Source organism: Limulus polyphemus, unplaced genomic scaffold, assembly GCF_000517525.1.
Source record: "Limulus polyphemus unplaced genomic scaffold, Limulus_polyphemus-2.1.2 Scaffold10, whole genome shotgun sequence".
NCBI classification, from domain to species: domain Eukaryota; kingdom Metazoa; phylum Arthropoda; class Merostomata; order Xiphosura; family Limulidae; genus Limulus; species Limulus polyphemus.
In genome coordinates, this window is record NW_013665620.1 from 548114 (window position 1) to 566211 (window position 18098).

Genomic DNA, 18098 nt, shown 5'->3' on the forward strand with positions numbered 1-18098 from the left:
GTTTTAATTGTGTAATTTCCTGTGTATCCCTTTCCTCAATGTCCGTTACAAATTATCAACATTTTACCTTTGTTTTAATTGTGTAACTTCCTGTGTATCCCTTTCCTCAATGTCCGTTACAAATTATCAACATTTTACCTTTGTTTTAATTGTGTAACTTCCTGTGTATCCCTTTCCTCAATGTCCGTTACAAATTATCAACATTTTACCTTTGTTTTAATTGTGTAACTTCCTGTGTATCTCTTTTCTCGAAGTTTCATCTTAGCTATAAAATGTTATTTCTAAAATCAAAATACAAAAACAAACTATATTACTATTCATGAATATAAATCAAAACTTTAATGTTCCTGAAAACTAGCTAGCGACGTAAACATATTCTTATGTAACACTATTATAGTGCTCCTATTTCAACATAACCATTTCATACAAACGTTATTTTCACAGTACATAATTTTAATGTTTCTTATTAACATATGTTCTATTCCAAAGAATGTTTAACAACTGAAAACTATTCTTAAAAGAACAATTTTACTGTTTGTATTTCATACACATTCTATTTGAAACATATTTTAACAAATAAAGTCCATTTTTACAATACAATACTTCAGTTTTCCTTTCACAAATAGGACTTTCCAACAATTGTTACCAAGTTAAAGCTGTATCTTATTTTACTGATTCCCTTTTTACATGCACTGTATTCTAAAATGGCTCTAACAAATAAAAACTAGCCTTACAAGACATTATTTTAGTGCAGGTCTGTCAGTATCTGTTTCTCAACAATTAAATGCTATTGTTAGGATTTTTTCTTTTCGTAAAAACAGCTTTTAATAACTAGATATTACACTTACAGTGCATTATTTTCCTGTTACTTTTCATATATACCGAAACAAGTTAAACAAGTAAAAACTGTTGTTATGATACACTATTTTACAGTTTCCAATTAATATACAGGCCTGTCTTTAATAGTTTGTAATATCTAAAGCTATTATTACACGATAGTTTCTTTTTTTCACATAATCTTTGTTCCAAACAAGTTTTAGCAACTAAAAGTTATTTCTAGAAGAGCTATTTTACTAAATTCATATTACACTGAAAGTAAGAATTTTTACAGTTCTTTATCACATATAATGCACAAGTTTAACAGTTAAAACCCATTCTTGATTATTTTTTTTACCATACTCTATTCAAAACGGGTTTTAACAATTAAAAATATCCTTTCCAGATATTGTTTTCTTGTTTATTTTTCGCATGCAGACCGGTATATAACAGTTTTTAATAACTGAAAACATTTTACAAAACATTCTTTAATTTGTTTTTACATAAAGCTCTTCTAGCCTGCCTCCGGCACAGCGGTAATTCTGAGGGCTTATGAGGCTAAAATCGGGTTTTGATACCAGCGGTAAAATAAGCATAGATAACCCATTGTGTAGCTTTTTAACAAAAAAAACAAACAAGCTTTTCTAAACATGTTTTAACAACTAAATCCTATTCTTATACAAACTAATTTTACTGTTTCCTTCTTATATACGCCCTGTTCCAAAGATGTTTTAACAACTAACAACTATTTCCAGAACATTGTCTCCTGTCACATGGAGAATTGTCCATAAACGTTTTAAACAACTAAATACTATTGTTACAAGACATTATCCTACTGTTTCCTTTCCATATACTGTATACCCTACTCAAAGCATGACAGAAGAAAGAAACAGTATTATCACAGCGTTTCCTTTTACCATATGCCTTATTAACAAATAAAAACTATTTTCATAAGACAAGTTTTAGAGCTTCTTGTTACATACATGCTATTCAAAACACGTCTTAGCAAGTATCACTATCATTACAATACATTATTTTACTATTGTTTTATTACAAGTTACAGCTTTTACAGTATGGAAGATGCCTATTCTAAAAGATATTATTCCTTACTGTAAAAGCTGTAGCTTGTAACAAAATAATACTTGTAATCAATAATTAAACATGTTTTAACAAATTAAAATTGTTGCACAACATATTATTTTACTGTTTATGTTCGTATGTAGGCTTGTACGAATGTATTTTAACGTGTTAAAGCTATTCTTGAAATGCATTCTTCTACTGTTTCTCTTTAACATTCCCCTATTAGATATCAGTGTTTATTGTTTCCATTTCACAGGTTTTAACTAGTAACGACTATTGTTGCAATACAATATTTTGCTCATTTGCTTTCACAGGTGATTTTAACAGTTAAAAATCTATTCTTATAAGACAGAATTTGACTCTCCTTTTTTTCAAATATATATCCTATTCGAAACATATTTTATCAACTGAAAGCTATTGTTACAGTACATTGTTTTACCAGTTTTCACATATGAACTTGTTCAGAATCATTTTAAGAAGTAAAACGTATTCTCACAATACATCATTTTCCTGTTACTTTTTCATATGTACCGAAACAAGTTTAAAAGCTACTGTTAGAATACATTATACTTGAGTTTTTCACTTAATTCTTACAGGATACTAAAACCTGTTTGGAACAGGGTGTATGTGTGTGAAAAAAGATACCAAAAAACAACTAAAAATATCATTGTCAGGCATTATCTTGCTGTTTGATTTTTAAATGTAGGTCTGTTTAAAAGCTGTCTTACAAGACATTTTTTGCTTACTTTTTTCAAAACACTCTGTTATAAACAAATTTTAACAACTAAACATTATTCTCAGAAGAAATATTTTAACATATACCTTATTTGAAACGTCTTTTTAAAATAATACTATTTTTACAATATATTTCAATTATATTTTCACAAGTAGGACATTCTAACCATTTTACCAAGTAAAAGCTGTTTTGTGTAATACCTTATTTTACTGTTCTTTACATGCAATTTATTCGAAACAGGATCTAACATGTTAAAAGTATTCTCACATTTCAATTATTATTTTCTTCTCACTTGCAGGCCTGTTCATAACCGTTACTTAAGAATTAAAATCTAATCTTAGAAGTTATCATTTTATTATTTCCTTTTCATATAAACCATATATTAAACAGGTTCTAATAGCTAGGTATTAAACTAACAGTAAGCATTTTACAGTTCTTTTTCATATATAACTCACAAGTTTAACAAGTAATGTCTATTTTCATAAAACAATATTTTACGCATTCCTTTTAATATTCAGGCCCATCCGTCATAATTTTTAACAAGTAAAAGCTATTCTTAAAGGAGGATTTTTTTCACCATATCTTATTCAAAACGGGTTTTAACAATCAAAAATATCCTTTCTACATATTGTTTTATTGTTTATTTTTTCGCATGCAGACCGGTATATAACAGTTTTTAATATCTAAAAACTGTCTTACAAGATATGGTTTACTTTTTTTATATAACAAAATACTCTATTAATCCTCTCTCCCCCGTGGCTCAAATGAAAGTCTGAGGGTTAAAACGCTAAAAATCGGTTTTAACATCAATGGTGGGCTTATCACAGATAGAAAAAACAAAAGAAAACTGTTTTAAACACGACTTAACAACTAAAATGTACTCCGTAAAGTCAATATTTTACTGTTTACGTGTACATATATTTCAAAAAGCTTTTAACCAACTAAATGCTATTCGTATACCAAATTATTTTACTGTTTTCTTCTTATATTCCCTCTGTTCCAAAGATGTTTTAACAAGTAACAACTACTTCAAAAAACAATATTTCCTGTCACGTGGAGGACTGTCCATAAAAGTTTTTAATAACTAAACGCAATACACACGTTTCCATGAAAATTTTCACTTAAATGCTATTCAAAATAAATTTTAAAAAATAAACAGCAGTATCACGGCCAAAGAAACGTTTAGCGTTTCCTTTTGGCATACACCCAATTGGAAACAGGTTTTAACAGCTAAAAATGTTTTTACAACACACTATTTTAGCGTTTCCATTTAACATACACCCAATTGGAAACATATTTTAACAACTAAAAACTGTTATTACAACACACATGTTTAGCGTTTCTTTTTGATATACACCCAATTGGAAACAGGTTTTAAGAAGTAAAAACTATTATTACAATATATGTGTTTAGCATTTTCTCTTGACATACACTATATTGAAACCGGTTTTAACAACTAAAAGCTGTTGTTACAACACACGTGTTTAGCGTTTCTTTCTAACATACACCCTACTGGAAAGAAGTTTTAACCACTAAAAAGTATTATTACAACACATATGTTTAGCGTTTCGTTTTGACATACACCCTACTTGAAAGCGGTTTTAACAACTAAAAACTATTATTACAACATAGATGTTTAGCGTTTCTTTTAACATACGCCTTTTTAGAAACAGGTTTTACTGACTAAAAACTATTATTACAACACACATGTTTAGCCTTTTCTTTTGACATACATTTTATTTGAAATCGGTTTTAACAACTAAAAACTATTATTACAACATAGATGTTTAGCGTTTCTTTCTGACATACACCCTACTGGAAAGAAGTTTTAACCACTAAAACTATTATTACAACACATATGTTTAGCGTTTCCTTTTGAAACACACCCTATATGAAACCCGTTTTAACAAATATAAACTATTTAGAGTCTCGTTTGACATACACCCTATTAGAAACAGGTTTTAACAATTAAAACTATTATTACAACACACGTGCTTAACATTTCATTTTGACATACACGCTATTTGAAACTGGTTTTAACAACTATATTAAAACTATTATTACAATACACAAATGTTTAGCGTTTCCTTTTGGCATTCACCTTATTTGAAACCGGTTTTAACAACTAAAAATTGTTAGTAGGACACGTGTTTGGTATCTCTTTTGAAATATACCCTGTTAGAACAGTTTCACCAACCAAAAACTATTATTACAATAAAAAAATGTTTATTCTTTTTTTGACATACACCCTATTAGAAACAGATTTTAAGAAGTAAAAACTATTATTATAATATATGTGTTTAGCTTTTTCTTTTGACACACGTCCTACTTGAAACCGATTTTAACAACTAAAAGCTGTTATTACAAAGCACATGTTTAGCGTTTCCTTTTTGATATACACCCTATTAGAATTAGATTTTAGCAACTACAAATTATAATTACACCACACATGTTTTTCGTTTCCTTTTGAAATAAACCCTATATAAAACCGGTTTTAAGAAATAAAAACTATTATCACAACACACGTGTTTAACGTTTCTTTGTGACACACACCTTAGTTGAAACAGGCTTTGAAATACACTCTATTAGAAACAGATTTTAACAACTAAAAACTATAATTACAACACATATGTTTAGCGTTTTCTTTTTGGCATACACCCTATTTGAAGCTATTTTTAACAACTAAAAACTATTATTACAACACACATGTTTAGCGTTTTCTTTTGGTATACACCCTATTTGAAGCTGGTTTTAACAACTAAAACTATTATTATAACACACTATTTTAGCGTTTCCTTTTGACATATATTCTGTTAGAGATAGGTTTTAACAGCTAAAACTGTTATTACAACAACGTATTAGCGTTTCTTTTTCGCATATACCATATTCAAAGCAGGTTTGAACAAATATACAGTATTATCACATCCTCAGCAGTATTTTAACGTTTCCTTTTTCCACACCTCTATTACTTACAAACAGGTTTGAACAAATATACAGTATTATCACATCCTCAGCAGTATTTTAACGTTTCCTTTTTCCACACCTCTATTACTTACAAACAGGTTTAAACAAATATACAGTATTATCACATCCTCAGCAGTATTTTAACGTTTCCTTTTTCCACACCTCTATTACTTACAAACAGGTTTGAACAAATATACAGTATTATTACAGTCACAGAAGTATTTTAACGTTTCCTCTTTTTCAAACCCCTATTAGAAACAGGTTTTAACAACTAAAAACTATTATTACAAAGTACTACTTTAGCATTTACTTGTCACCTAAGTCCTATTCAAAACACCCTTTAACAATTGAAAAGTATTTTTATGATAAATATTTTACTCGTTTTTTTTCCACATTCATGCCTATCCATAACCGTTTTTAGCAACTAAAGCTGTTTTTTAGAAGACAGTATTCTTACAAAATATTATTTTATTACTTTTTGTCTCATGTAATCTCTCACTTATGTGTTTTGAGTGCTAAAATATGTTTTTAAAATTCATTATTACTCTGTTTCGAAGCAGGCCTATTACAAAGGTTTTAAGAAGTTTTTAGGAAATACTGTTACATTTTATCTTAAAATGTATTAAAATCAGAATTGACATTAAATCTGTTCTTATAGAACACTTTTGTATTCCTTCCATTTTGCATGTGGAATTGTGCCTAACGTGTTTTATCGTTCCAAAAAAAAAAAAAAGTTGTGTGCTAATTCAGAAACTGTAAATAGAAAAAAAGAAGAAAAACTTACCTTGACCTTCAATGTTTAACATCTATACTATTAATTAGTGTAGTTGATCGCTGTCATCACAATCAGGATAAGATGGATACAAAAATTTAGGCAAAGCCTGTGATAATAATATTACAACAAGGCAACTATGTATCGTGTTTCTTTTGGGACTAGCATAAGTAATTTTATTCTTGTCAAAAATACACCTTATTGACAAAGATATGAGTTTGTCGTGTGTTTACACCCTTTGTTAGATACAAATAATATTCACACTTCGATTCGAGAGTCACCTCAACAATACTGATGACAATCGCGTTTGGTTTATGTTATAAGATTGATTTAGAATATTTATACAGAACATGCAGTACTGCGTAACTATTTTTTATTGTAGTGTAAGTAAAAGCAATCTGTTAAAAGTCTATCTAAGCTAAGCATGCTGTGTGGATCTTCCTTCTGAGAAGCACGCGGTTGTTACAATGAGAGGTCATAACCCGCGGTGTTGATAAAGTGTACCTCCGGGAGTCACAACTGCACCAACCGCAATCTTTCAACAAGTATCTTACTATAGAGATCAACTCTGAATGTGCTTGAACCCTAACGGAAAATAAATTTGATTGTCTTTTTTATTAAAATTGCGAATTAAGCAAATAACTCAGATTATTTGTGTATATGTTTATCAAGTAAAAACCTAGATTAGCACTCCATAAGTCATTAAATACTGGTAGTACTATAATGATAACAGAACTTCAGGCCGCTCGCTTCATTAACACCAACACGGAGAAAGAGAGAGAGAGAGAGAGAGTTTCTGATTTGCTGTGTTCGCTTTGATTCTCGCATTTCGAGCCTAGCTGCGCTCCACCACTGACCGCCGGTCACTGCCGACTACTAAGCACCTGAAGTAATCGTGACACCATTCATGGAAAGCAGACCCTACCTGTCATCTTCTGAATCAGAGATCTGTCGGTCATCCTCCTCGTCTGTCATATCAGATATCGGTCTTTCAAACAGATCATCAAACGATTCGAGTGATAGATTAAAATCAGTCATGTTGTGAATGTTCGCCAAAGTTTAGAGAAGAGAAAATTTTCAAAGTAGGATATGAGTATATCTTCTACGAAATCAAGGAAAAGCGGAGATCGACCAGCCGCCTGTTCAGCAAAATGTGGCCCTGCTGTGTTGCATTCATTCACAAAGTGACAACCTTGGCGATCATATGTACGTGTTCAGTGGTGTCCTTTGTCATCAAAGACCTTAACAATTTTGTGTGTTTTTGACGCATCACTAATAAACAAATACACGCATGCGCATAGAATGATGTATTCATAAACAGTGCCCAAATCCCGAGCACATGATGGACGTTCGCCCACTTAGCGTTGAAAGTAGTCCGGCTTTCAGCCATGCAAGAACACAGAGTCTGTTCGTTGGCACTTGTGTCTAGTGACGTCATCGAGTGTGCTCGCGCAGAAGAAAATGTATTTGCTAGGTGTAGGCGTACTTACGATTTATCGTTCCCAAACGGCACCACCATCGGGAAATCCAGGTAGGCATGTTTTTATCTATCGTCTCATTCCTGCCGACTCCTCAAGAGACGGACCTAAAAGGAGAGGTGCACTGGTTTTCAATGAAAAGAATCAGTTTATTTCCAACTTCTACACGTAAAAAAAGAACTTTCGAAAGCTGACATAAAAGCTATATTTGACCAATCGTTCATTAAGTTCACCTATGAAGACCTGAATTACAATCGATAACGTACATCTATTTATTTGTACTGAAAGAGATAACAACATTATATATATTTTTTTTTGTTGTTGCAAAAACACGTTTAGGGTATAATATTTGAAGTTATTTAATTAAAAAGCTAGTTTGTTTTACATTTTCTTTCAGTAATTAAAACATCTTAATGATAAACAAGAAAAAAAAACATTAAGAGTCTATCTACTTTTTTGAGGCTTAGTTTTAAAACGATTAACTTCAGGCTTAAAAATCTATAGCCAAATGCAATTTCACAAGTACCATAAAACAGAATAATTTATCATCAAAATAACATTTGTTTCGAAAAAAAAATCTCATATATTTTAACAACTTTTTCTTAATACCATCTCAATATACAAAATATGTGTGTATTTTCAGATGTGCTTAGATTATATAGTGGAAATTATGCAATTATATAGCATATAAAATATAAATAAATTCTTAATAACAGCGTTCTTTCTGTGAAAAAGCTTGAAGCAAGACTTCTTCATTTTTAAATGATTGTCATAAATTATCTTGCTTTTAATTACTTACACATCTTGCTTTACTTCTGATCTACCCTAAGTTGATTAAGGTTAAAACTACACTTTCTTAAGTTTTAAATCACACAGATGTCAAAAGAAAAGTAACGTTTAATAGTGTGCAATAAATCTTTAAAAATGGAGACTATCTCCATTTTCAAAATACAATAAAATATATATACCCAATAATATTCTGTATAAGTATAAAAATGTTGAGATTGACCACTCGACATCTTTCGATTTCTTCTTTCATCATCATCAGGAGTGCCCGTTTTAAGGTGTTTATTTTTATACAGTAAGTTATTGAGCAAATCTTTTATTGTGTTTTAAGACTGAGGACAGTCTCATTTTTAATATCTATTCTGCACCATTAATTGTGGGATTTCCTTTAACATTCGTGTGATTTCTCTAAACTAAGGTAATAAATCAGTGCGAGTTCATCCCACACTTGTGGTATATTTTCACAAAAACAGTACTATTTTTTAAAGTAGCTTGCGTTAATTACCTTGTACGCCAGTAGATAAAATTTGAATTTAATGTCTTTTATTTAAAATACCATTTTCGGGAAAGAAAAAAGTGGGTCATAATTAACATGAATAAAATGTATCCGAATAAAATTAAAATACGTAATTATCGACGTCTAATAACTTAAAATTGGCATCCCTTAGCACTTTTAAACATATAACATATAATTTGCTGTCGAAACTAAAAGATTTCTGGGATAGATTTCAAAACTTCCATGTTTTTAACTCAGGTACAAGCTTGCACTTGATTGTGATGTGGCTAAGCCTCTGCGGAAGGACACAATTAACAGCTGTAAATAGTTCTAAGATTAGTGAGGAGTGAAATTGAAAGTTTCGTTATAGTTAACTGAGCTCCTTTTGTCAAGCTGTAAGCTCCACGTGGCTGCCAATCTCTGCATGAGTGGAAATCTTTCTTTAACTCAGACCAAGCCGTTTTAGTCTGAGTTCTAGTTTTAAACTGGCTTACTTTTAATGGAAACTAAAACAAGCTTAACTCGCTGTTTAAAATATTGCTTTCTTCCTGGTGGTAAAGCTTTAATAACCTTCTTTATAGATATTTGTATGGTATTTAAGTTGCATTTTACTCACCACAGTGAACCGCTATTTATCTTGATATTTGAAGAATATGTAACATTAATGTTACTAACTTATTATGGTGTCCATAGCAGAAATGCGATTTTCTTTTCTCTCATCCCCAGAACTTTAAATGATAGACTGGACTTCGTGTTTTTCTTGCTTGTTAACAAAATTTACATATTTGATGACCGGGTAGAAATTATATTTCATAATTATAATCTGCGAATAAAGTTTTTGACAAGTTTATTTAATGATTCTGTTAGTGTAATTTATAACATCTTTTGTAGGTTTGAATACGTTAGTATTAGACCTGCAAGAGGGTCGTTAAAATGGATAGAAAATCAGTACGATTTACTTATTAACAAAGAGATGATCATTTAATGATTTAAGCAAAGTATTAAAAATAAGACAGTCGAGAACATTGGAAAACAATGAAAATATAACACGTTACTCTATTTAAAAGATTAAAAGATGACAATAAGAAGTTTTACAACAAATGCTTCTTGTTAATCTTTTTTATACAAAAACTACATATTTAGTAAATATATTTTATCACTTGAATGTATTTTTAGTCTAAAATAGTTGATTTGTTCACAGACATTGCTTTCATTTCCATTTACCATGTACATATACAGTTAACCATTTCACTACTAACAAACTTTGTAACCTTGCGCGGAGCACACGTTTGAAAAGTGGAATTCTGTACAATGTACCATTGATACATTTCAGTCTTAGGTTTCTGGATAATAGTGATAAGAAATATCAACATAAGAAATTATTTCATCTTTTTTTTGTTTTCGAATACCATTCTCTAACACCTACATCTCAGCATATTCTAATCCATAAATTGCTCTGTTTGTTTCACTTTCCAAATAATCCATACAGTTCTCATTACCAAACAGGTTTAAATAGTCAGGTGAAACAATTTTATTGTGTCAACTTCAACACCATCTGCATCACCCAGAGCACTAGCACTTGAAGGTGTCAAGTATACCTTAGTCCATCGTCGAGCTAAAAGTTCTTATAGTTGCCTTTGTTGCTTATTTTGAGGTTTATCCTCATCAGTGTCCTCATTTTCTAAATCTTCGTTTAATTTCACACCGTCTAAGTATATATATATATATATATTTCTGCTTCTTCAGCAGAATCATCATCCTCAACATTATCACCACCTTCTTCACTCTCATCCTTGACAGATACCTCGTCATCGTCGTCAGAATAAATACAAATACTTTCAGAAATACTTTTTCTTCCTAGTTATTCAGCTCATATTCGAAAAAAAATTATCGGTTTTCGTTTCGATTAGCCTCTCGGTGACTGAGGGCGTAATATGCCGAAAACGAGGTTTCGATTCCCGTGGTTGGCAGAGCACGGATAACTCTTTGTGTATCTTTGTGCTTAACAACAACAAAGTTTCAGCAAATAAGAATTTGTCTACTGAATAATCATATAAGTCAAATTCAAGATGGTCAAACTATAACTGTTAACAAAAATCATTAAGTCTTGTTATCGCATGTTGTTAAAACTAGTTACCAGTTCCCTTAATAATGGTTACAGCGCTAAAATCCTGAGTTCGATTCCACGTTGTGGACAAAGCGTATATGATCTATTGTTAGCTATGCGTTAAAAATAACATCACCTTAATAATCGTTGTTTCCTCCATATATATATATTGTGGCCCATTCTTTGTCCATGTGGATAATTCAAATTGTTTAAATAGAAAATGAACTAAGTTTTTAAAGTATATAAGTGAAACATGAAAAATGTACTGAGTACGTCTTCGTAGCAGTGAAAGGGTTAAAACAACACAGTAGCATTCAGCAATACAGTAAATATAAAACAAGTTAAACCTTTTTATGTATCTGAGACATAATTTAGCTACAATTAAACGTATTTTTGTTTCAGCTTCATATTTTACTGCAATGAGCAATTTATTGTTTACAAGTTAAACTTCTTTGTACGAATACAAAAACAAGCGTCAACGTAAACACTAACAACATCTATCTATCTATTATACGATCTTTTAATGATCCGATTTTTACTTTCTTTATGCACCAATGAAAACGTGCAAAATGAAATTTAAAAAAGTGCTTCAAAACACAAAATCAGTACTAAGAAAAACGAACAAAAACAAGAATAACAAGTGAACTGACGAAAACACTCAAGTAGAACAAGAAAACAAATGTGGTTAAGGGTTAAAAACCACTTGTAGGTGTTATTAGTGAAAAATGAATTAGGTTATGGTACAAATTAAGTGAAAACAAATTAAACGCGAAAAACAGGAACCAATATTAAAATTATCTAATAATGAAGGATATTGTAATATATAAAATAGAATGTATACATTATGAAAGTTTATATCAAGACACACAGTAGTGTGGTGTGTAGCCCAAACAATCTGCAGGACGCAGTGTGTGTGTTTTATTAACAGGAGTGATAGCTTAGCATTATTCCAAAAACTCATCTATTTTACAAATTTTCCTTAATACCACCTCAATATACAATATATGTGTTTATTTTTAGATGTACTTAGATTATATAGTAGAAATGATGAATTTATCTAACATATGCAAGTGAATAAATTCTTACTAACAGCGTTCTTTCTGTGAGAAAGCTAGACGCAAGACTTCTTCGTTTTTAAATTATTGTCATAAATTATTTTATTTTAATTACTTACACATCTTGCTTTACTTCTGATCTACCCTAAATTAATTAAGGTTAAAACTACACTTTCTTAAGTTTTAAATCACACAGATGTCAAAAGAAAAGTGACGTTTAATAGTGTAAAATAAATAAACTGTCCTCATTCTCAAAATAAAATAAAATATTTACTGTGTGTTATTAACAGGAGGGATGACTTAGCAATTTTCCACTTTCTGTTGCTAAACCAAACTATCAAATATTTTCAGTGGATGTGTGCTACTGGGCCCTTACTTTACGTTCCAAATTTGAAGACAATCAATTAAGAAATACACGAGATACAAAATCTCCAATTTTGATTGAATTTCTTCCTATTTTTTTTTCTTCGCACCGAAAGTATAGAAAATTTATTTGATAGAAAAATGTACTTAACTTTCATGAATGTTTAAAAATTTGGTACACTGATAGATTTTTATAACCTAATTATAGTATTGTTAAGAATTTTACAGAAAATATTCATTCATTAGTTAGCTAGGCCGCGTATTTTGTTTTACCCACCGTCATGCCCCAAGTTCAACAAAAAGGGCGGCCTGGTTAACTAATGAATGAATATTTGATGTAAAATTCTTATCAATGGTATAAGTTTAGCTACCAGTTTGGTCGCTAATTTTGATTCCATTCCTTTAAGTCGTATACTCAATCGTTTTTTTGGGCTGCACGTTTTTTCATACCTAAGGTGTTTTTCATTAGATATAGGAGAACCAGTTAGGAAAATAAGTAGATATAAGGAATAAATCAAACGTAAATGAACACGTGACTGAAAAAAAACACAAAATATTATTCAAAGATGTAAAAAACTGCATGTAGACAAAAACCAAAACAAACGAAAATAATTAATATCTAACATCAATAAAACCCAAGGAGAACAAAAATAATAGATATAATAAAAATAGAAATAACAGATGGAGCTATTATACCTTTAAATATAATTATTTGATTGGATGTATATGCAATTTAAATATATTTGTACTTAGAATATTTTACGTAACCTTGTCTCACCGTTGGAGATGAAGCATTGCACCCCAAACGAATTTACAACTCCACCAATAGCTATTTAAAAAAAAAAAGATACATATGTTCGATAATTAAGTAGCTACCTCTTGAAACGAAATACAGCAGGGTCTTGTTTTCTTTACTAGTTGCTTAAATTTGGAATTAGAAAAGAAGCCAGAAACCATTAGGGATATTTCAAACAAATTTCAGAAACAGTTTTTCTTTGGATAGGCTTACTAAATCAATATGTTTCCATTGTGACAATATATAATAATTACGACATTTGGCTAGATATGTCAAAATTATTGTCACGTCTAAACACTTTCTGTATTTTACTCAGGCAAGTGCTCTTTATAATGGCTGATATTTCTGCCATTTATTGCGTATGAGAGATGAAACATGTACTTGGTGCATGTACGTGTTTAAAAATAACGTGATAGTTGGCCGTACTTTTGTTTCCCATTAGGACAAACTACGGTACTAATGTTTCTGTGTAAATGAAAACCGAAACTAGCTAGGTGTTTGAAACCAACATATTTAAGTATTCAAAAATTACAGGTCGCTCTTTACTACATTCGACTTGAACGTCAAACATTACAGCAGTTCCAAGCTTAAAAGATTCCATTTGATATGAGGTTTGAATCCTGATTTTTACCAGTCGCAAACAGTCAGTGAAGTAATCTTTCCTTAGTAGCATTTAAGCCAGAAAAACCACGTACCTATAACTCCTTTAAAAGTTAGTAGGGGCGTGTGCGAATACAGTATCATATGATTTTTCTCATGCTTCTTCTTAACGTGTGAATACAGTGTCACATGATTTTTCTCTTGCTTCTTCTTAACGTGCGAATACAGTGTCACATGATTTTTCTCTTGCTTCTTCTTAACGTGCGAATACAGTATCACATGATTTTTCTCTTGCTTCTTCTTAACGTGCGAATACAGTATCACATGAATTTTTCTCTTGATTCTTCTTAACGTGCGAATACAGTGTCACATGATTTTTCTCTTGCTTCTTCTTAACGTGCGAATACAGTGTCACATGATTTTTCTCTTGCTTCTTCTTAACGTGCGAATACAGTGTCACATGATTTTTCTCTTGCTTCTTCTTAACGTGTGAATACAGTGTCACATGATTTTTCTCTTGCTTCTTCTTAACGTATTATTTGGAAAAAACATTTTAAGAATACACGATTTTGATACACTTATAGTTAGCGCGAAAGTAATGTAAATAATGTGCGCCCCCCAGTGGCACAGCGGTATGTCTACGGACTTACAACGCTAGAAACCAGGTTTTGATATCCGTGGTGAGAAGAGCACAGATAGCTTATTGTGTAGCTTTGTGCTTAACTTCAAACAAACAAACAAACAAATAATGTGCGTTTTTAAAGTTCCAGCTTAATGGACAGAAAACTGAAATAAATGATTATTTCTAAGTGATTTCCAATTACTGCCTTAGACTAAAAGTCATTGTACCAACGTTAATATATCCAACAATATAATAACGATAGACAATGATTATTTCAGTACTACAGAATTTTACATGGGACTGTATCACATGTATTAGCTTCACTTGTACAGTAGTACTGAAAATCAGCTACACAGCAGGATAAACTTACTAAAGTATGTTTATGTTTTAATAACGCCTGTAAAAGTGTTTTCTTGGCATAACCAAGTTGGCAGAAAGAATGATGCAAGTGGAAAGGTTTATGCTAATATCAAATGCTGTTTTATATCAAGACCACCAACGCCCACCTGCGACACTTAACTAACGTGAAGAAATATCTATTAGAACAAAGAGAACAGCAGTTGGAATTTGGATGTGTCTCTCAAAGGGCAATTCCTAAGTGAAAAAAAGAAAAACAAATATCTACAATTTAAGGTATTCTTATATTAAGAAAAGTAGTTTTTGAACTCAATACTTCGTTGGACTATACTCAAAGAACAAAATAAGAGTATATGTGAGATTTTTTTATATGAATGTTAGAAAAAAAAGATGTCTGTAAGAGTTTGGAATATATATAACGACCTATTATTAATAAAATTATATAGTACATGCAGGTTTTAGGATTATATATTATTAACAAATTTTAAAAATAAAAATATGCCTGTAAGTATATTTGAATTATATGTGACGATCATACATTAAGAACAGAAAAAAGTGCCTGTAAGTTTTGGATCATGTACGACAATCACACATTAAGAACATAAAAAGAGTGTCTGTAAGTGCTTAGATTTTAATGATTTTAAGAACATAAGTGTGTGTGTAAGTGTTTGGATTATATATATAATGATCATACGTTAAGAACAGAAAATAGTACTTGTAAGCGTTTAGGTTTTACATGGAGATCATACATTAAGAACAGAAAATAGTACCTGTAAGTGTTCGGGTTATATATGATGATCATACATTAAGAGCAGAAAATAGTACTTGTAAGCGTTTAGGTTATACATGGTGATCATACATTAAGAATAGAAAATAGCTCCTGTAAGTGTTTGGATTATATATGATGATCATACATAAAGAGCAGAAAATAGTACTTGTAAACAGGTTATACATGGTGATCATGCATTAAGAATAGAAAATAGCTCCTGTAAGTGTTTGGATTATATATGATGATCATACATTAATACAGAAAATAGTACTTGTAAGCGTTTAGGTTATACATGGTGATCATACATTAAGAATAGAAAATAGCTCCTGTAAGTGTTTGGGTTATACATGGTGATCATACATTAAGAACAGAAAATAGCTCCTGTAAGTGTTTGGATTATACATGATGATCATACATTAAGAGCAGAAAATAGTACTTGTAAGCGTTTAGGTTATACGTGGTGATCATACATTAAGAGCAGAAAATAGTACTTGTAAGCTAGTGCAGACCGTGTAGCTAAATATCACATATTTTTCTTTAATTTACTCACGAAAAATATTATAATACAATTATGGTGTTTAGATAATAATAAAGCGGATGTCAAACTATTGAAATATTTTAAAAAGAAAATATGTAAGACCTGATGGACAGTGGTAAAAATTAAAAAGCTTTAAAAATTGCTCCTTTAAAAAATCTGTGTATTACGTCATAAAATTTAAAACGTTTAAAAACACTTGTGTGAAAAATGTCACATGTAACAATTTAGTATGACTCACTAATTAGCATAAAAATAGATAAATGAAAATCACGAGATAAGATTATAAAGATGGATAAAGTATAAAATATTTCAAAAAAGCTTTGATTTGTTAAAAAATGGTTTCCATTCATTAGAGAGTGGAAACTGAAGTATACATCTATTATCATTAAGAAAACATATTGTTGGAAATATTTTATAAGTTTAACACAAAGTCAAGAAGATATAGAAGTCATAAATAGAATACATACATTCTGCGTTATTACCATACAAGATGAACCTTATCATCTAAAGTGTATTTATTTTAAACCATTAAGCAAAAAAATGAATCAAACCCAGAGCAAATCATTAAATAAAATATTCGATTCACTGATTAATAAATAACTTTCAGAAATTCATCAGAAATACACAATTTTTCTCAACCAATAACGCCCCCCAGCGGCATGTCTGCGGACTTACAACGCTAGAAACCGGGTTTCGATACCCGTGGTGGGCAGAGTACAGATAGCCCATTGTGTAGATTTGTGCTTAACTTCAAATAAACAAAATTTCTCCTTTCAGGTACAGTATTTTCTTTAGGGGGGTTAATCCGTAAAGAGCATTGCACACATAAAAATAAAAAAACATATAGGCAGAAAAGTAACAAAAGGTGTAAATACAATTCATTAGATCGAATTTGAATGAAAATAATTCTATAATAAAGAAATGGGACTTAGAATAACTTGAAATGAAAAAAAATGAAAAACTGGAATTATTCGTTGATTTTGTCTGTTCCTTAATCTAGTAGTATATAATTCAATACCGATTTATTGTTCATGGAATTATTCTGTATCTTAATTTAACAGTAAGGGATTCAACAATGAATAACCCTGTATTAAAGATTACAGCAAATCGTGATTCAAAAACTTTATTCACTAAGTGTATCAGAATAATAAAAAAAATGCTTCTAAATTTTATACGTAAAATAAAATTAGCAGAAATATTACTATTTTATTTAATATATCTGAATAAAAATGAGAGAATTGAGAAACTAGAAACCTTAGAATACGGTAATTATTTTTAAAAGCCAAAAAAGATTGTTCCAAGTTAAAAACTATTAGAAAATTTCAACACATGAAGACAATGATAGTAATTGGGTCAATATTCGGAGTGAATTGGTTCAACTTTAAATTTCTTTTACTTAACACAGTAAAAGTTTTAACACAGTTTTACACAGTTTCGTAGATTACTATAGATAACTATAGACTGAAATGTTTTCTGGCATTAAAGAAAACCATTATACACATCTGTGTTATTTACGAAGTAGTAACGTAAATTATATTGAATATAGAAAATTACTACGCGATTTCTGATGGAATAAATGCAATCCACGAATTTGTTAGAAGTTTATATTGAGTTAGTTAAATAAGTCTGTGTAAAATATGCAGAAGATGTATTAGGTCGTCAAGAAATTAATGTCGCGTTTTGGAACACTTTTCATTAACCACCCCCCAAAAAACGTACATCATGTATAATAGTTAAACGAACCGCTTAAACATCACGTTAGT

At 30.4% G+C, this 18098-nt stretch overlaps 1 protein-coding gene across 2 annotated transcripts in view; it reads right to left on the bottom strand.

Moving 5' to 3' along the window:
* LOC106478313 (sprouty-related, EVH1 domain-containing protein 2-like) overlaps positions 1 to 18098 on the bottom strand; it is a 179959-nt gene that overhangs the window by 113166 nt on the left and 48695 nt on the right. The window contains exon 2 of one of the 2 annotated variants that reach the window (XM_022381956.1): positions 7859 to 7953. In XM_022381956.1, coding sequence (XP_022237664.1) covers positions 7859 to 7887 — 29 coding nt within the window. In that variant the 5' untranslated portion in view covers positions 7888 to 7953. Of the gene's footprint in view, positions 1 to 7293; positions 7501 to 7858; positions 7954 to 18098 lie in introns of those variants that run through there. The other variant, XM_022381950.1, reaches the window with a different exon arrangement.